Source organism: Petromyzon marinus, chromosome 5, assembly GCF_048934315.1.
Source record: "Petromyzon marinus isolate PM22_M1 ecotype Great Lakes invasive population chromosome 5, UKy_Petmar_22M1.pri1.0, whole genome shotgun sequence".
Lineage (NCBI taxonomy): Eukaryota > Metazoa > Chordata > Hyperoartia > Petromyzontiformes > Petromyzontidae > Petromyzon > Petromyzon marinus.
The window spans coordinates 9,108,672-9,127,592 of record NC_133671.1 but is presented as its reverse complement, the minus strand read 5'-3'; the positions used below and the strand labels follow the sequence as shown (position 1 = coordinate 9,127,592).

Here is an 18,921-nt window from a genome sequence, read left to right as displayed (position 1 = left end):
TGAACTCAAACACGTACACCAAGCTCTCAAGGCAAATGGATATTCTGACTACACAATCCGCAAAGCCATCACCCCAACCGTGAGGAAGGAGCCATCTGAGGATCCAATCAAAACCATCACCCTGCCATACATAGCAGGGGTAACCAAAAAGATTTCCAAAATCATGAACAAACACATGATCCAGGTCCGATTTAACAGTACATAAAATGCGTGATCTGATCCCATCTGTGAAGGACAAGATTCCTGACATGTAATATTCCGCCGGCGTCTACAAACTAAGCTGTATCTGCGGCAGCAGTTACATTGGGGAAACTAAGCTTAAAAAACATTACTACAGTCTATGCTATAGACTGCCAGTACACTCACCAAACTTAATAACCAGGCTACAGTCTACATTAATGTTTATTTTTTATTTTTATTCACTTTATTTTTATTATTTTTCTATCTACATAACTTTACCAAAAGAACCAAAGAATATGGTGTTGTTCAAGTTGTTGTTACTTCCTTATTGCTATTGGGGGTAGTTGCTGGTGATGTTGTTGCTATTGGTAACATCCATTATGGTGGTTGGGGGTTGAGACTGAATATCTAAACAATTTATGGATAAAGAACGATCTTACCAGAAAAATGCTTCTCCAACCGTAGTGATTTCATCTCCGAACGATTCGATATCCAATGATGCTGAGACCATTACATCCCGCTGCTCCACGCACCAGTTTCCGGGGGTTTACTGCTCAGGAGATCTTCATGATGCACTTCTATGCAGAAGAGAATGGCATGTGCAATCATGAATGCCTCCTGACCAGTTAAGTCTGGGAAATTGATGTTGTTAACGCTGTTGCTGATGGTGTTAGCGGTGTTATTGATGGTGTTGCTAACTATGTAGTTGTTATTGTTGGTGGTGGTGTTGTTGTGGGTGTGTGCAGCTCGGTTTGGGTGCAACGGGCTGCTGGGGGTCAGCGTGGCCGTGTGCAAGGCTGGCGCGGTGGAGAGCGACGTGCCGCTCTACAAACACATTGCCCATCTGGCGGGGAACACCAACTTAGTGCTCCCAGTACCGGTAACACACACATAACAACAACAAAGATCCCCCGTATAGCCTTAACAGACCTTTTGGGAAAGCGATGTTTGTGAGCGCCGATGAAAGCCGGCACGGCACACGAGGAGGTGGGTGTTCAGCACTATTTCCTGGCCGCTTTTGTCTCCTGAATGGCGATGTTCATGAACTGCACCCTACAGGTACTTAATTGAGGCTGAGCCAGGCTAGGGGAGGCCCAGACTGGTTCAGATCATTGTCACTGGTGTTGGCCGTGAACGGGAATCGAACTTGGGCCACCGCGTTCATATCGAAGCGTGCTATTTGCTGCACTACCGTTCCCCACGCACACACGAAGACAAACACAAATATCCCCCGTGTAGCCTTTAACAGACTGTTGTGACAAGTGCTGTTAGCGAGCACCTATGAAGACCGGCATGGCACACGAGAGCGTGGGTGGCCAACACGACACCCAGCTGCATTTGTCTACCCAGTGGCGATGTTTACTACACACCGCACCAGGTACTCATTTGAGGCTGAGTCGACTTAGGGGAGGCCCAGGATGTTCGTCACTGATATTGGTCGTGAGCAGGAATCGAACTCAGGTTGCCAGGTTCGTAGTGTAGTGCAACAACCTGCAACAACTACCACTCCCCACACATACCACAAAAACACACAAGTGCAGCTGTAGCTGATGTAAACGATGGCTACTACTGCTGCTACTACTGCGTCTACCGCTGTCTCCATCCTTCCGCGCGACCCATCTCTTTCCCTCCCTCCCCCATCGTCCCTGTTGCAGGTGCTGAACGTGCTGGCAGGGGGCGTGCACGCGGATGGCGGGGGCGTGCAGGGCCTGCAGGAGGTGCTGGTGCTGCCCGTGGGCGCGAGCTCGCTGCACGACGCGGTGCGGCGTGGCGCTGAGGTGCACCACGCGCTGCACGCGCTGCTTCGCGAGCGCCAAGGGGTGGGCGCCACCAACGTGGGCGACCAGGGCGCGTTCTCGCTCAGCCTGCCCTCCGCACGCGATGGTACGGTCTGATGGGTGGCGCACGAATCCAGCCCCGAATCGGGATCAGAACCTTTATTTATACTGGAAGAATCTGATGGGCTCTAAAGCTCCATTTCACAGATGTCCAGGAGGGGTGGGTCAGAAAGTTGCAACAACAAACAATTACAAAACCACGACAGGAGTGCAAAGTATAGAAAAGGTAAACAATTGACATAAAAATATATGCGAATAAAACTAAACTTATTTTTTTATCCCTACCAGGTAAAGCCCACTCTATTAGCTTATTGTTCATAAGCAACCTGGCCACAAATGGTAGCTCAACAAAGTGGCTTATCATGTGGAAATGTATAGCAGCAAAATAACCTAAATGCATGGACAAAAGATTCACGCGACCACGGTGAGAACTTGCAAACTCCAAATATACCTCCTGCATACTGGACGAGGAAGATAATATCTCACTACCGTGGTGCCCCTTAAATAAAAAAAGGAAATAAGTTCAAATCCAGCCCTCCCTTCCCGTGCGATAGTGCGGTCCGAAGGAAACTCCTCCGCGCCCCTAACTCTCCACCACTCCTGTAAAATCGCTTAAGTGATGCTTATGATAATAATATGATGTAGAGATGTGTTCCCAATTTTCAGATCCTTCTCAAAAACTAACATATCAATGCTAGGTTTAAAGGTTGGGGATGAGCCAAACATTTTTTTTCCGATTTATATGTTAAATAATGTCACACATGACATCAGTTCTGTGCCTTTGCTCCTAAAAGTGGCGTCCCCATGCATAGACTGACATTACTTTTTTTAGCATGAAGACGTTACGTTATTCAATAATGTAAATGACCCGAAGAGCCAAAAATGATCCGCAATGGTCCTTACAAACCTCAAAATGTTAAACCTGACAGTTATACTTCATATAATTATGATGCTCATGCTGCTGATGAAAATAATAATGGGGTTTAAAGTGGCCATTACATCACTGCATTAAGCAGTCCAGTGTGAACCCACCTTTGCAGCTGACGACTTCGCGTTACGGGGGGTAGAGGAGAATGACACCGAACAGCGGTGGCCCAGATGGCTGAGCGGGACAGGCCTCTGGGGCCCCCATTCCACAGATGGCTCGTCGCCTACCTACTTTCTAGGGGCTAATACCGTATCAGAGCACTGAGCTGGCACCACTGAGGTCCTAAGTTTAAATTCAGGTTTCAGTCGCCCATGATTTTGAACATGGTTCTCAGGTATAGTCACTATGACCTCCGCCTATGCCTGCACACAAAGCAGATATGATAGAAAATGTGGTCTTTACTTAATTGATCTATTCATTTAGCTCTTAGAGCGGCGGTTCTCAACCAGGCAGCGGCGTGATTGGCGGGCAGGAGAAGTGTGAAAATTTTCGTGGCGACAAAACACGCAAACACCTCTTCTGCACTGTGAACCCAGGATGCACCACGTTGTATACCTGCTGCAGAAGTGACAACGGGTATCGGGGTCTGTGTCTGTATTCAATGTGTGTAATGTGTGTGTAATGTGTGTGTGTGTAATGTGTTTAATGCGTGCGTAATGTGTGTGTAATGTGTGTGTAATGTGTTTATTGCACGCGTAATGTGAATGTAATATGTGTGTGTGTGTAATGTGTTTATTGCGTGCGTAATGTGTGTGTAATGTGTGTGTGTAATGTGTTTAATGCGTGCGTAATGTGTGTGTAATGTGTGTGTGTGTAATGTGTTTAATGCATGCGTAATGTGTGTGTAATGTGTGTGTGTAATGTGTGTGTAATGTGTGTGTGTGTAATGTGTTTAATGCATGCGTAATGTGTGTGTAATGTGTTTAATGCGTGCGTAATGTGAATGTAATATGTGTGTGTGTAATGTGTTTAATGCGTGCGTAATGTGTGTGTAATGTGTGTGTGTAATGTGTTTAATGCGTGCGTAATGTGTGTGTAATATGTGTGTAATATGTGTGTGTGTAATGTGTTTAATGCGTGCGTAATGTGTGTGTGTGCAGCGCTACAGCTGGTGCGTGAGGCTGTGCAGCGCTCGGGAAACCAGGACGCGGTGGTGCTAGGTATTGACGCGGCAGCATCGGACCTGCACGTGCATGGGATGTACCGCAAACGCACACAGGTACACAGGCGACATGTACCACACACACACAGGTACACACGCACACAGGTACACACGCACACAGGTACACAGGCGACATGTACCGCACACACACAGGTACACACACAGGTACACACACAGGTACACACACGGGATGTACCACATACACAGGTGCATGCATACACACGGGTATGCACGGGATGTACCACACATGTAAATACAGATACAGGTAAGTACGAGATTTACCACGAAAAGATCCACCGTATAGCCTTAACAGACTGTTGGGGCGAGTTCTGTTAGCGAGCACCTATGAAGGCCAAACAACGGCACACGAGGGGGTAGGTTGCCAGGACCATGCCCAACTGCCTTTGTCTCCCCAGTTTACACACTGCACCAGGTACTCATTTGAGGCTGAGTCGAACTAGGCGAGGCCCAGGATCACTTCAGATAATCGCTAATTGCTAGACTACCGATGCCCACGCACAGACACAGACACACACACGCGGGTATGCTCACACACCGTTATATCTTCCAGGCACTGTAATTAGTAGCCTAGTGGCTGCATAAAAAATAAACTTTGTAACCAACGTTGACTTTGCATGACTGTACACTGTGATGAAACTTGACATTGACCCGGACATTACCACTCGGCAGGAGGAAGGGCAGGAGGATTCCCTAATCTCAGCAGACACTTTGGCTCAGAGCTACCGAGACCTCGCCAAGGATTTCCAAGGTACTTAATATCGGTGTGATGATGACGATGATAATTATGGTGGTATCGGTCGTGTTTCGCTGTGACGACGGTGGTGTTGGTGATGTTCGTGGTGATGGTGGCGCTGGTGATTTATATCGCTACTGCGGGTGTGTTAACCATGAAATATACAGTGTCTAAATCATCGCAGTGGATGTTAAATATCCCTTGACATCATACGAAAAAAGTAATGCAAACTTATAATTTGTACCAATGTAACAAAACAAATAAGCAGACAATGTCTCCTCATAATAATTCAGAGGTTTTTGGGTTAGATCGCGTCAATACAAATGCGTCGTAAACCCACCACCACCTGACACAGCCAATTAGTAAGGATTGTCACGTGAACTAAACGTGCCAATCAGTTACGACTTGAGCACACCGGTGTGTTGGAGCGTAAACCCACATTATATTTTGAGTACGACGTTTCGTACTCTAATAGCTCTCTCTGCATGAAAATTGTATTCATTTTACTCATCCCATCAGCCACATGGCCTTCTGGCAGTGCGCCAGTGTCATGGTCCAAATTTGAAAATACATCAGCAACTTGCTTCGTTGGGAAACATGTCGCAACATCGCCCCCCCCCCCCTCGTGCGAAACTACTGCAGACTGTGAAACACAGTGCCTTTCGCGATAGCATGGCGCTATAAGAATGGCGCACATACCAAATGTACTCATGATTCCACGATGACAATGTTGTTGCAGTGGTGTCGTTTGAAGATCCGTTCGACCAAGATGACTGGACCGCCTGGTCTAAATTCACAGAGTCTGGATCGTTTCAAGTGGTGAGATGTAATGCATAAACCAGCCAGTAACCATTCCTGAACCAAAATTAACTCATTAACTAGCTGTCATCACCATTAAGCAAGATTCAACGTCATTCCTGCCAGTAACCAGCATTACGTCAGATTTAACACATTCACTGCAATTAACCATTGCTATACCCGATTAAATTCATGAACCATCTTTACCTATAGTTTACCTGTATGTGTCGCTGTATGTGCTAGTGAACGTGTGTGCATACCCGTGTATATGTAAATTTGTGTGCACCTGATGGGTTCAGTGATGACGTCATCTTACTCTATTTACGACCGGAAGCAGGTGGATTGCTTCACCATTCTGGCAAATCGCCCGATGATGCTGGATGTAATTACCAGCGAAACGTCGTACTCAAATTGTAAATGTTGTGGATTTACTCTCCAACACACCGGTGTGCTGAAGTAGTAACTACTGATTGGCACGTTTTGTTTACGTGACAAATCCCTTACTAATTGGCTGTGTCGGGTTGTGGAGGGTTTCGACACATTTATACTTACGGGATCCAACCCAAAAAACCTTTACTATGAACCTGTGTACACGTTAGCACATCACGCTTTGAACCCGGCGATGGGGTCCAATTCCCACTCGCAGCTAATAATGGTGATGAATATCTGAACCAGTTTTGGGCCTCCTCAAGATGGACTCGGCCTCAAATGAGTACCTGGTGCGGTGTAGTAAACATCGCCGCTGGGGAGACAAAGGCGGCCGGGCGTGGTGCTGGCCACCCACCCCCTCGTGCCGTGCCGGCCTTCAACAGTCTGTTATGGTCATATGGGGAATCTTTGTTTTTGTGTTTACTTGCACCTTAACACTTCACGTGGCCTCAACATACCGTGTCAACCCACACGGTTTACCCGTATTCTTGTACAGGCAAATTGAGTTTTCAGGTCCATACGGCGTGCAGCCGTTTCAATACGGGCAAAAAATTATCTATTTGTTTGTGTTTCTCCCATGTGATGGGACTTCAAAGGATGAACGTTGAGATTTATAAGGGCACGGAGTGACCAATAAGGTCTGAATTGGTCTGTAATAAGGTAGGCACTGATAAGGAGTTTACAGGTATGCCTCAAGGTACACCTAGCCTGGCACAGATGCCATGGTGACGTCACTGCCACCGAGTAGCAAACGGCAGTTGTATATAAGTGTGTATCTGTACCTGTATATTATACCTGTTTGTATACACGCCGATTGTGTGGGTGTGTAGGTGGGAGACTCTCTGACCGTGAGCAGTGAGTCGCGCGTGGAGCTGGCGGCTGGACAGCAAGCATGCAACAGCCTCACGCTGTCACTTACTCACACGGGGACGCTCACGCAGACCATCCGCGCGTAGGTCACTCACACACACACAACCACACACAAATACTCACGCTGGGCATTCGTGCGTACGTCACTCACACGCAAAACAACACACAATCACATACGTACTCATGCAGACCATCCGCAGGTACGTAACTCACACAGAAATATCCCCTATATAGCTTTAGCAGACTGTTGGGGTCATTACTTTTATCGAGTAGCACCTATGAAAACAGGCACGGCAAATGAGGGGGTTGGTGGTAGGCCTCGGCAAGGTAAGGTAATTTACCCTTTTTACCGGGTAAAAGGGTAAAGGTGTCGACATGCCAAGGGGTAAGGTAAAGGGTATGGTAAAGGTAGCGCGGAAGAATTACCCGGTATGGTAAAGGTAGCGCAGAAGTATTACCCGGTAAATACCTTGTTTACAGCTCGCCAAAAGCTCCGTGGCGCAGTCTGTGACCTCCATTTAAAATTGAAATCGAGTCTTCTATACTAGCTTTACTCCCCGGCTTCGCCCGGGACTTGGATTCTTGTCTTGAATTAATACACGGCCTACGCGGAGGGTTGGGGGGGGGGGGGCGTGATGTCAGCATGCACACTGCGTGACGCTGCCGCATGCGGGTGACATCACAGATGTGACGTCACCGGCTCACTTGCCGTGCAATATATATCCATTATTGCGCCCCGCCCCCCCCCAAAAAAAATACAAAAGTCTATTTTTATACTTTTTGCATTGTGTACAGTCTGGAAGCTACCCACATGCCAAATTTCAAGTTTGTTGCATGTCAGAAAGTATGCTAAACATTTCGAACAGACACACATTCACAAATTTCCCTTTTATATATATAGATGAATAAAGCACTCTACCTCGCATTTACCTGTTATAAACCTTTTTCATGTGCAGTACCCCAGTAATTTCCCTGTACTCGGGTAATTTGTATGGGGTAAGGGTAAAGGGTAGGGTAAAGGTAGGCTCGTTGTTTTTACCCTTTACCTTACCTTGCCGAGGCCTAGTTGGTGGCCAGCACCACGCCCGGCCGTCTTTGTCCCCCTTGTGGCGATGTTTATACACCGCATATGCACATACTCGCATACAGATATTCACGAACATACATTTTGTGCATGCTGCAGTTATGAATGCTGTGTAGCGTCGTGTATGCTAGTAGTGTATAGTGTACACTATGAAGTGTATCGTGTATGCTATGAGTAGTGTATAGTGTATTGTATGAGTAATGTTTAGTGTATGGTGTATGCTATGTGACCTGTGTTGTATAGTGTATGCTGTGGTCAGTAGTCCAGCATAGGCCGTACTGAGTCGTGTGCCGCGTTGTGCTGCAGGTGGAGGGCTGCTCGCCGGCACGGGTGGGGAGTGGTGGTGAGTCACCGCTCCGGGGAGACTGAGGATCCCTTCATCGCAGACCTTGCCGTAGGCCTCGGAGCCGGACAGGTAAACATAGACAAAATTCGAGCACGGGTCGACGGGTTTAAAACGTAGTGCGCTACCGCGTCCCACACCACATATATTAAAGAAGACAAAGACCACTCCCCCTCCCGTATAGCCTCTAACAGACTGTTTGGGCAAGTGCTGTTAGCGAGCACCTATGAAGGTCGGAATAGCAAACGAGGGGGTGGGTGGCCAGCACCACTCCCGGCCGACTTTGTCTCCCCAGTGGCAATGATTTTACACACTCAACCAGGTACTCATTTGAGGTTTAGTCGACACACATACACACACGTATAGTGCCTGTGATTGTCACTGTGTGGTGCCGGGCTTACAAAGCCACGGCGGATGTGCTGATATTATGTGTAGCCAGCTTACGGGGCGTAGTACCAGCCCTAGCGGGGTTTGGGTGAGCGCTGGTCAGCGCGGAGGCACCGCGAGCAGTATGCAGTGCGGGCTCCCGGTGAGGGAGCGTCAGCCAGCCAGGGTTACGTTGGGGCATGATACGCTGGTTGACCTGCTGACACGTGACCGGATGATATTGGAGGGGGGCCACCGGTGGACGGGGGCCGTGGGGCGGTCACGTGGTCTAAAGGAGCTCTCGGGAGCCTTCGAGAAAGAGCTCGAGAGATCTGGAAGGTGGGCGGGGCGAAGGGCGGAGCCAGCCCCAGCCCAGGGGAAAAAACGGGGGCCCCGTGAGGAGCTCGGGGTTCTTCGTGTGCTGGTGTGAAGAAGTTCCACGTCGGGGAGAAGAAGCCTCGAACCACGTGGTCTGGGACCCAGCTTGTGGTCCGGACCGGGATAGCGAACCGTGTCTAGTTCTGCCATAGCGTGGTTAGATGGGCATTTGAGACCCGAGCGTAGATTGTGTGATGTTGTGTTTAAGTTGCGTAATAAATAGTGTTGCTCCCAGGATAACGTCCGAGACTCAGTTAGACTCACTACACATGCATACACACACAATAACACACACACACGTCTATGGACGTGTACACTTTGTCTACTGGTGCGCAACCCCCCTCTCCTGTGTGCGGTTCCAGATCAAGACGGGTGCTGCGTGTCGCTCAGAGAGGCTGGCAAAATACAACCAGCTCATCCGGTACCACGCTTCTTCTGGCGCGCGCACACACACACAAAAGCAATGACAAAGATGCCCCATAAAGTCTTTAACAGGCTCCTGGGACAAGTGCTGTTAGCGAGCACTTATTAAGGGAGGCAACGGCACACGAGGGGGTGGGTGCTCAGCACCACGCCCGACCGCCTTTGTCTCCCCAGTGCTGATGTTTACACACCACAGAGGTTCTCATTTAAAGTTCAGTTGACCTAGGGGGAGGCCGAAGATCGGTTCAGACATTAGTCACTGACACATAGACACGTTTACACACACGCCTGGTATGTACCTGTGCTCTTGTACACACACACCTGTATGAACCCGAGTGTATACGCGCCTGTGTCTAAAGCTGCATCTGTTCAACAGAATTGAAGAGGAGCTCGGCTCAGAGGCAAAATACGCTGGGAGGAACTACCGCAACCCACATGCCGGCTGAACTACCACACAGTTAACTACAAACCCCACTCACACGCAGTAAACTACAAACCCCACTCACACACAGTAAACTACCACAGAATAACTAAAAACCGCACTCACACACAGTAAACTAAACCCCACTCACAGTAAACTACAAACCCCACTCAACCACAGTGAACTACCACACAGTGAACTACAAACCCCACTCATACACAGTGAACTACCACACAGTGAACTACAAACCCCACTCAGTGAACTACAAACCCCACAGTGAACTACAAACCCCACTCATACAGTGAACTACCACACAGTGAACAACAAACCCCACTTACACAGTGAACTACCACACATAGACCAAACAACCGCAAACCAAACCACCACAAACCACACGCAGTATGCATGAACTACACGCGGTGGCACGGTTGTCCAACTCCAGGCCTTGCGACCCACCACAATAAACCTGTGTTTACTGCGATCGAATGCAACGTGTTTACACGCTCCACGCACCCGATTATTGGTAAGCACGAGGCATTTGACTTGACCCTCCTTGGCTTGCGATGAATCGTCACCATTTGGCGGTTGCGATCCAAGAATCCCCTATATATTTTTGCCCTTGTAAATGTATTCCTAGCTCTTTCGGTAGTCACGTTGAATGGAAATAATAAAATTAATATTATTTTATTGTTTCCCTTCAACGTGACTTTACCGAAAGAGCTAAGAATATTAATTACTGCAGTCACGAAAGCTTTAAATCAAAATTCTTGTAAGTGTAGTTTAATAATTATTCTATTTTGATCGTGCACTCTTTACACTGGGGCGTCGAGGGCACTTAACACACGATGAGCGACTTACATCACAACTCACTGGTAAAATAACGCTGGTTTACCCAAGAAAGCCTCAACGGGTCTCAAGACACTCTTTTCAGGAGTGGTGCCAAGTTTTTGCAGTTGGGGAGGGGGGGGGCGATGTTGCCATGTTATCCCAATTGAGCAATTTTAAAATGTTTCAGCACTGGTATGTTTGGTCAAATTGTACACTTATTCCCCCGCTATGGGAGGAAACTGGACAACCTGGAGGAAAACCCATGGACCTCCGATGAGCACAGTTGGCTACGTACGGTGCGAAAAGTTCAACATACATACATGCAGATCGGGGGGGAGAACATAGGAGTGCCTCACAGAGATAAGTGCCCGAGTTGGCAATTTAACCCAGGCCAGTTGATGAGGCCTAAAGTTTCGATTTAAAGCTTTCGTGACTGCAAGGATTCATCTTCTTTGGTTCTTTCGGTAAAGTCACGTAGAATGAGAATAAAATATTATTTTGAATCATCAGGTGATGAAGGCTGCTTGTGTTGTGGCCGAAACGTCGTGAGAATTTTATTGTTTTTATTTTATCAATTTATTATTTTATTCTCATTCTACATGACTTTACCGAAAGAACCAAAGAAGAGGCCTAAAGTGTTACCACTGTGCTACCCTTCAGCCGCACCTCATTACAAACATATAAAGGGGACCCCCAGTGACAGCTTTCTCTGTGTGGTACAGGGGGACTCGGCACCTGGAATGCAAGCGGGCATTAGTCTGTCAGGAGGTGATGATTGCTTTCCCAATCGAGTAATTTTTCGGTATTATTTTGAATTTGGCAAATTTGGACCATGACACTGGGACGGTGGCCTACTCATTTCAAATCTCAAGGGCTCTTTAACGTCCACTGTCAAGCGGACGGAATCTGTGTGGTTAATACACCCACAGTAATAACCAAGATGGCCTGTCGGATTCAAACTGCAAACCTCTGCGACAAAGGAGCAACCATCCTACTGCTGGGCCATGTCACCGTCCAGTCATGTACAAAACAAGATGAGAAACTATTGCATTCTTACGAATCGATGTTAATAGATAAGTCGAAGCATCATGACAGGACGAGTAAATACAATGCGAGAGCTCTGAATTTGGATCGGTGCTATGTCATCATCACGTGGGTCTTGTTTAGCAATCATCAGACACGTGCAGCATGTAACAATCTCCTTGGTATTTGAACGGAGATTAATTTGTATTCGAACGGTGGACACAGGGGGAGGGGGGGGGGCTGGGAGAGGGAAACCTGGGTTGTTTCGTTGCACGTCAGCATGGATTTAAATAACCTACCCGTGAGTGATACTGTACTTAAATTTCACTGACTTCCTATGCGGCTGGGGCAGTGGGGGGGGGGGGGGGGGTTCCTGTAAGGATATGCCTGTTGTAGCATGCGGCGAGACAAAGGTGGCTGGGCATGTGGTGCTGACCCTACCACCCTTGTGGACGTTCGTTTCTGGCCTTAATAGGCTCTCGAGAATAGAATTTGTTTAATCGTCTCTTATTGGGACTAAACGGGGGAACTGCGCGTGCGAGTATGGATCATTTCCATCTTGTTCATGAGGGCTGAAACGTTTAAATTGATAAGGGAGTTTATTGCAAATGAATTGTAGTCTTGTTACAAACACGGCACCATAATAACAGGCATAACTACTCAAAACAATGACAAAAACAAAGTCGATCAGATGTCAAGTGACATTGAAATCATACCCCCGGCTGTGAAACGCATGAAAAACTCTGTTAATACGAAAAGAAATAAAGCCAGGTTCTAACTTACGACGTGTTCCTGGGTTGTACCATGTCCTGGGAGGTTCTCATGTGGAATGAAACGTCGGACATCACAGAAAGGAGCTCCCTAGCACATGGAGTAAAACGTTGGACACTGTGCCAAGCAACACGCGGTACAACTCAAAAAAGCATCGGAGAACTGTACAGCACAACTGAAACATCTTATCCAGTCGAAAAGTACATATTTGTCCATGTGGCAGTTAAATGAAAAACTTGGTACAAAGTTGGTAAAGGAATCTGTTAAATCACCTTAAGGACCATTTCATCCACCACCTTTTGAGACTCTTGTTGGATTGCATTTAAGCAATGCAACTTTGAACTGGTGTCATCTTCAACGAGCCTCCCCGAACGGTTACAAAATGGGTGTTACGTGGGCGGTACAAAAAGTTCTGTTCCAGAAAAAGAAATACCAGAGCCCATTGATAATGCAGTCCACGTTAAGTATCGTCAACCCGGCAGGGCACAGCATTGTAGGTCACTTGGATTCACAATTGACCCCGCCCAGTCGGTTCATGCAGTGGAAAGGTCCAACTTCTCCAGGACCAAATAAATTTAAGTCTCGAGTTTTCTACAAGTCCATGTGCACAGCGTGGTAGGATGTTAGAGCTGTGGCGCACTTCGACTTCATGCCACACAAGGAAACGGTCACAGCTCAATACTAGACAGGCTCCATGGACTGCATCGTGGAAAAATGAGAATCGCACACCCACTTTTATTTGTCTGACAATACCCCAGCACAGTCCAAGACCGACGTCAACAATCAACCACTTGGAGAAACTCCCACATCACCGCCTCTTCTTCAGACCCGGCACCCAATGACTTCCACCCGTTTTCTAAAATTAAAGGATCATCCAAATGAAAAGCACTTTGAAGATCAGGATGATGAGCTGAAGGTTATTGGGCTGGAATAAAGACATTGGTGGAGGGAATGAAAAAGCTTCAGCAACACGAGAAACGTACTGTTAAATCGGTTGATAAATAACGTGTTTCTTAATTTGCTTACCTACTCTGGTGTATTTATGTTCAGCTCAGAACCTTTTGACTAACCATTGTATTGGTTAGCAACACGAAGCATCAGGCCTCTCGCTGTGAGTGCGCGACTGCTGCTGGCCAACATTTGTCGTCATTACATCTGCACAACCACAAGACAGCTGACAAACGGTCAACCGCGACTGGTTGAGAAATCCTCACGTTATTGTTTCACTGTGACTAGAGGTCTGGAATGGGGAGGATTGGAGAGTTGGGGAGAGTCTAAAGTCCTGGGGACTTGAGCGGACATTTAGGGGGAGTCCAGGAGACTCGAGGAGAGAATGGGAAAGTTGGGCAGCAGGCGAGGAGTCATGGAGAGCAGGAGAGAGGGGGTGGGACCTTGGTGCCCTGAGGAGGTCGTTGTCATCACCCCTCGTCGGACGACAGCGCCAGGTCTTCCACAACGTCATCTCCTCCCTCAGCTAGGTCCTTCAGCACTGCGACCGGGATGGGTTTCGCTCGCTCTTTCCCCTTCTTCCCCTTCGCTTCCTTCTCCTTCTCTATCATCTTCTCGACCTTATTCCCCTTTTTATTACCTCTCACATCGACTTCGTCTTCACTGTCGGACAAGCCCTCCAGGTCGCTCCCTGAAAAGTCATCCATGTCAAAATCAACGTCGTCATCATCACTTTTCTTCGCACCCTTCTTCTTCTTAACCTTGATCAAACTCCCGCTACGATCTTCCTCGTCGTCACCTGCGCCATCGTCGTCGACTTCACCATCGTCGTCATCTTCGTCGTCGGACGGGAAGAGCTCTGTGAGCTCTTTCCGGTCGCTGTCCTTGTCGACGTCCCGTTCGGCCTGTGCGCGCCTCCGCTTCACGATGGCCGGGAGCCCCGCGTCCTCCATCCTCTCCTTGCCGCTCACTTCCAGTCGCAGCTCGTGCTCACGCAGGCGCTTCCACGCGTCGTAGTAGCGGCTCAGCGGCGTGCCCTCGGCGAGCAGCCGCTCCTCCCACGCCTCCACGGCCGCCACGTCAGTCACGGCCGGCGCCCCCGCCACTCCGCGTCGCCCCGACACGAACGTCGAGTTCTCCGTCAGCTTGTCCAGCAGCTGGCGTGCCTGCCGGCAGTAATTGGCCACTTTGCAGCGCTTGAGGAAGGCGCGCAGCTGCAGAGAGAAGGGCAGTACCAGCTCGGGAAAGGCGACGCGGTGCGCATGCGTGCGCAGGTGCTCCAGTGTCGCGTCGCAGAGCTGCTCGACGAGGCCGTCGCAGAACGACTTCTCCTGGAGCTCGGCGCGGCTCAGCCGCAGCGTCGTCGCGAAGTTGATGGGGCGTGTGCTCAAGCGGCCTGGCCGCCGGTTGAAGTCGGTGCGCTCCAGCACCTCGCCCAGCAGCGGCAGCACCGGCACGAAGGCGCCCGTGCCGGCCGACAGCTCCGTGAGGGCACGCGCCACGTGCAGGCGCAGCGGGTAGAAGCGCTCCGAGGGCACGAGACGTGCGCAGCCCCACGCCACCTGTGCCAGGGGGTACACAAGCGATGCGGCCGAGCCAGGCGCAGCGGCGTTGAGAGCGGGCAGCGCGCGGCACCACAGCTCCACGCAACGCACAAACTGCCAGTTGTAAACGGTGCGGAAGCTGTCGCGACGGCGCGTCGCCAGCGCCCCGCGCAGGTGCACAGCGAGCTGGCGCACGTAGGCGAAGGCGTGGGCATGCGCGCCGGCGGGGTCCATGGCGAGCACCTCGCACAGGCAGCGCTGCATGAAGCCGACGAGGGGCAAGGAGTCGGGCGAGGAGAAGCGCGCGTTGCGCACATACGCCAGGTACATGGCGCGCACCACCGTGCCATGGTATGCCGACAGGTTGTGGCGCGTCACGCGCGCCAGCGCCAGGAAGGCGAGCACGCGGCACGAGTCGTCGCTGCCAGCGCTCCACTGCCGCACCATGGAGCGCAGCAGGCGACGTGCCAGCTTGGGGAAGCTCAGGTAGTACGGCACGAGCGCGTGGGCGTGGCGCAGCGTGGCGCGCAGCACCGAGGGCTCCGCCAGCACGGCCGCCAGCTGCAGCACGTCGCACAGGTACGTGCGCACGTCACGCCGCACGCGCCGCCACAGGCGGCTCGTGTTCGGCAGCGCGACCTTGCCGGCGTCGTCGGAGGGCCGGAGTTGGAGCAGGCGGTCGAGGGCGGGCGCGAGGTCGCGCACTGCGCAGCTCACCAGCGCGTTGAACACGGTGCCACCCTCCACCTTGAACCGCGCGGCCGCGGCAGCAGGCGTGGCCGAGTCGGGGCCGCCGGCGCCGCCCCGCGTGGCCGCCACGGCGGCGCTGAAGGCGAGCGTGACGTCGCGCAGCAGCCCCGGGGAGAGGTTTCCGCCGCGCACCGCCTCGCGCCACTGCGACACCATGTCGGCTGTCACCTTCACGGCTGATGAAGTCGAGCGACCAGGCTTGCGTTTAGATCGCTCTTCCTCTTCGTCGTCGTCGTCCAAATCGCTATCGTCGTCGCTTCCGCTGGGCGCTTCCTTGAGGCGCTTGGGCGGGCGGTGCACGCGAGGATCGCCATCCGAGTCGGACTCCGTGTCCGAGTCGTTGAAGTTGAGCAGCGAGCGGTCGTTCTCCTCGAGGAACTTGTAGAACTCAGGATCTTTGTGGCGCAGCTTCACTAGGTCCTGCTTGTGCTGGCTAGCATGCCTGCCAGCACCGCCACCGTCGTCACGGAGAACCGCCGGCTCCACCCGCTCATCCTGGATCGCCTCCTTCTCGTCGATGGCGGCTCCATCGTCGTCGCCATCGTCATCAACAGCTGCTGATGCAAAGAACTCGTCGACGCTCAGGGTGGCCAAGTTGGGCTTTGCGCGGCTCTTGCGCCGGCCGCTCTTGGGAGCCATGGGGGGCGAAGAGCTGGGGGGGGGGGAATGGGGGCAGAGTGAAAGAGGTAAGCAGGTGAGAGGTCAAAGGTGACGTATTCATAACAAATCCTTTAATTGCAAAGGTGGCTTCAGACTCTTGCGGGGGCGTTTGGAGCTATGGCCGCTCTTTGCAGGGCCACTGCCAATTTGATTTTTTTAGCGTTACATTTACACTAAATCACCAAGAATGTGCGGTATTCAATTTCGACAGACCTCAATGGCTCGGCAGGTTAGAACCTGGTCAGTGCCTTACTTAATGGGCGACTACTATGCAATCACCAGGCGCTATAAGCCGCTGCGTTGCCACGTTATGGGCAGCAGAGGGCAGTGTAATGAAATCTATCGTAACGTACTTGTACATGCTCCCACCCACATCGATGCTCCCCACCTTCAAACCGCATTCGCAGTGCCACGGCGTTCAGAGGAACCTCATCCAGCCGTGGAATGACACGATTCGCTTCTGCGTTACGCCTCCCTTATGAACACAAATCCGAGACGCGCCTCGCCAAGTAATATCCGGAGAAGCGAGCGTGCACGAGATCTTGCATCTCCGTTTAACGCGCAGGCTTTCGCGACCAATTCTATCCACAAAGAGGTTTTCTTTTTGGCTCGATCGCGTAAATATAAATGTGTTGTTCAACCCGCCACCAAAAAATGCTGGTTGTCGCCTGATGATGCTAGTTGTAATTACCGACGAAACGTCGTACTCGAATTGTAAATGTCGAGGGTTTACTCTCCCAACACAGCGGGTGTGCTAAGCTAGTAACTAAATTGGCGTGGTGGTGGCGGGTTTAACGACATTGATATTCACGCGATCCAATCCAAAAACACCACTCTGGTTCTTCCTTCTCCGTTGTCCGCCCTGAACCAGTGGTGGAAATGTCACACGTTCCGCAGCTGTTGATATGCGATTACAGAAATAATTAACAACCCGCTGTCATTCCACCGTTGGATGAAGTCTTTCCCACGCAGTTGCTTGCCATTAGGGTTGTGACCATACCGCACCACGCTGGTGCATCCAGCAGTGGATCGGCACGATCCGCCCCGCATCCACGTCTCCCTTACGAACGCAAAATCGAACCAATGGAAATGTTTTAAGGAGGCTCAGGGACTGGTTCAAATATAACTCGCCACCGATGTTAGTCGCGGCCGATATTCCAACTCAGATCGCCTGGTTCCACGCCGCTTTGCGCTAACCACTGCGCCACCGCTCTACTAGTACTGTGGTACTTTATAGACTCCGATAACTAAAGGGACAGTGCGACGTTGTACTGTAAGTTACTTGAGACAAAACATCGTTAACAAATGCACAGGTACTCTCAAGCTTGACAACAGGCAACACACAATTATAACACAAAATTACAACGCTCTCAGGCCTTCTCAACCAACACGCAATGACCAGCGCGGTGAAGTATGGTCAAACCAATCCCCGTGACCGACACGGCGTCAGGAGGCCAATCAGCCAGCAACGGGGTCACTCAATCGTCAAACAATTACGATAGACGAGCCCGATTATGCGGCCCGCACGATACACGTGGCTGTACAGTGCGTACAGTGCACCCACGTGGAGCATGCGCGCGCGATTCCGATCTAAACTGAAATCGCGTGCGGCGGTAACTGCACTGCAGGCGTAGCGGAGACGCCGAGTTAACAACGGGTTCGCAGGCGAGTGTTGCGTTACCGGGGGTCAGATGGTCTCTACTTTATCCTGAACGCGAGCCGCAGGTCTCGATTCGTCCGCACGCTCCCGACCCGTCGTGTGAAGATGGCGATCGTGCAACGGGACCGGAAGTCCCTCTCCATCTTCCGGAAGATGTCTCCGTCTGCCGGAAGATGTCTGCGTCTGCCGGAAGATATCGACCCCATTGGTTCTTTCGGTAAATTCACGTAGAAGGGAAGCAATAAAATAATACAGATATAAAACAATAAAATTCTCACGACGTTTCGACTGCAACACAAGCAATCATCATCAGGTGTGAAAACCACAGCAAGAAAATTTGAAAAAAGTGGCGGGTTTTATTTTAACGTTAGCACCACGGAGAGCGATTTGACAGTTTGTTCAGATGGACGAGTCCATCTATGTTCGGAAAAGAGGAGGGGGGAGATGAAAATAATGGAAGCTGTCTGAAAGTCACCTTAAGCGTGATCAATCAATTAAGATCCGAAATGGTTTATAAAATCCTTCCAACGATTGCTAAGCCAGAATCCATCTTCTCGGTTGAAATTGTCTCTGTGTTTGTATATGTGGATAGCCTCATGAACGAATCTTTCATGGTAGCCAGATGGCTTGCAAAGAAGTCAATGTCATGTGAGCCTACTGAATTATAACAGTGATCTGCCACGGCCGAGGTGTTGGTCCTACCGTGTTTCAGGTCTGCTTTGTGTTCACGAATGTGGTCCGAGACATGTCGTTTGGTTTCTCC

The 18,921-nt window shown here is 50.4% G+C and overlaps 2 protein-coding genes across 2 annotated transcripts in view; one reads left to right on the top strand and one right to left on the bottom strand.

Moving 5' to 3' along the window:
* The window catches only part of LOC116939020 (alpha-enolase-like), a 29,000-nt gene extending 16,393 nt beyond the window's left edge, over positions 1–12,607 (top strand). The window contains exons 6-14 of the mRNA XM_032946885.2: positions 927–1,060; positions 1,836–2,064; positions 4,047–4,165; positions 4,799–4,877; positions 5,602–5,681; positions 6,920–7,041; positions 8,350–8,458; positions 9,493–9,551; positions 9,930–12,607. Of these exons, the coding sequence (XP_032802776.1) occupies positions 927–1,060; positions 1,836–2,064; positions 4,047–4,165; positions 4,799–4,877; positions 5,602–5,681; positions 6,920–7,041; positions 8,350–8,458; positions 9,493–9,551; positions 9,930–9,999 (1,001 nt within the window). The 3' untranslated portion in view covers positions 10,000–12,607. The remainder of the gene's footprint in view (positions 1–926; positions 1,061–1,835; positions 2,065–4,046; positions 4,166–4,798; positions 4,878–5,601; positions 5,682–6,919; positions 7,042–8,349; positions 8,459–9,492; positions 9,552–9,929) is intronic.
* Positions 12,406–18,337, bottom strand: NOC2L (NOC2 like nucleolar associated transcriptional repressor). The gene is made up of 2 exons (XM_032946868.2): positions 18,180–18,337; positions 12,406–16,490 (listed from the first exon to the last, which is right to left on the bottom strand). Exon 2 carries the CDS (start codon positions 16,475–16,477, stop codon positions 14,015–14,017), a length of 2,463 nt encoding a protein of 820 aa, XP_032802759.1. The 5' UTR covers positions 16,478–16,490; positions 18,180–18,337; the 3' UTR covers positions 12,406–14,014.
* Between the last annotated feature and the right edge of the window lie 584 nt (positions 18,338–18,921).

Excerpts from the sequence above, each read along its gene's own strand:
- NOC2L (XM_032946868.2), bottom strand. The coding sequence starts at position 16,477 with ATGGCTCCCAAGAGCGGCCGGCGCAAGAGCCGCGCAAAGCCCAACTTG.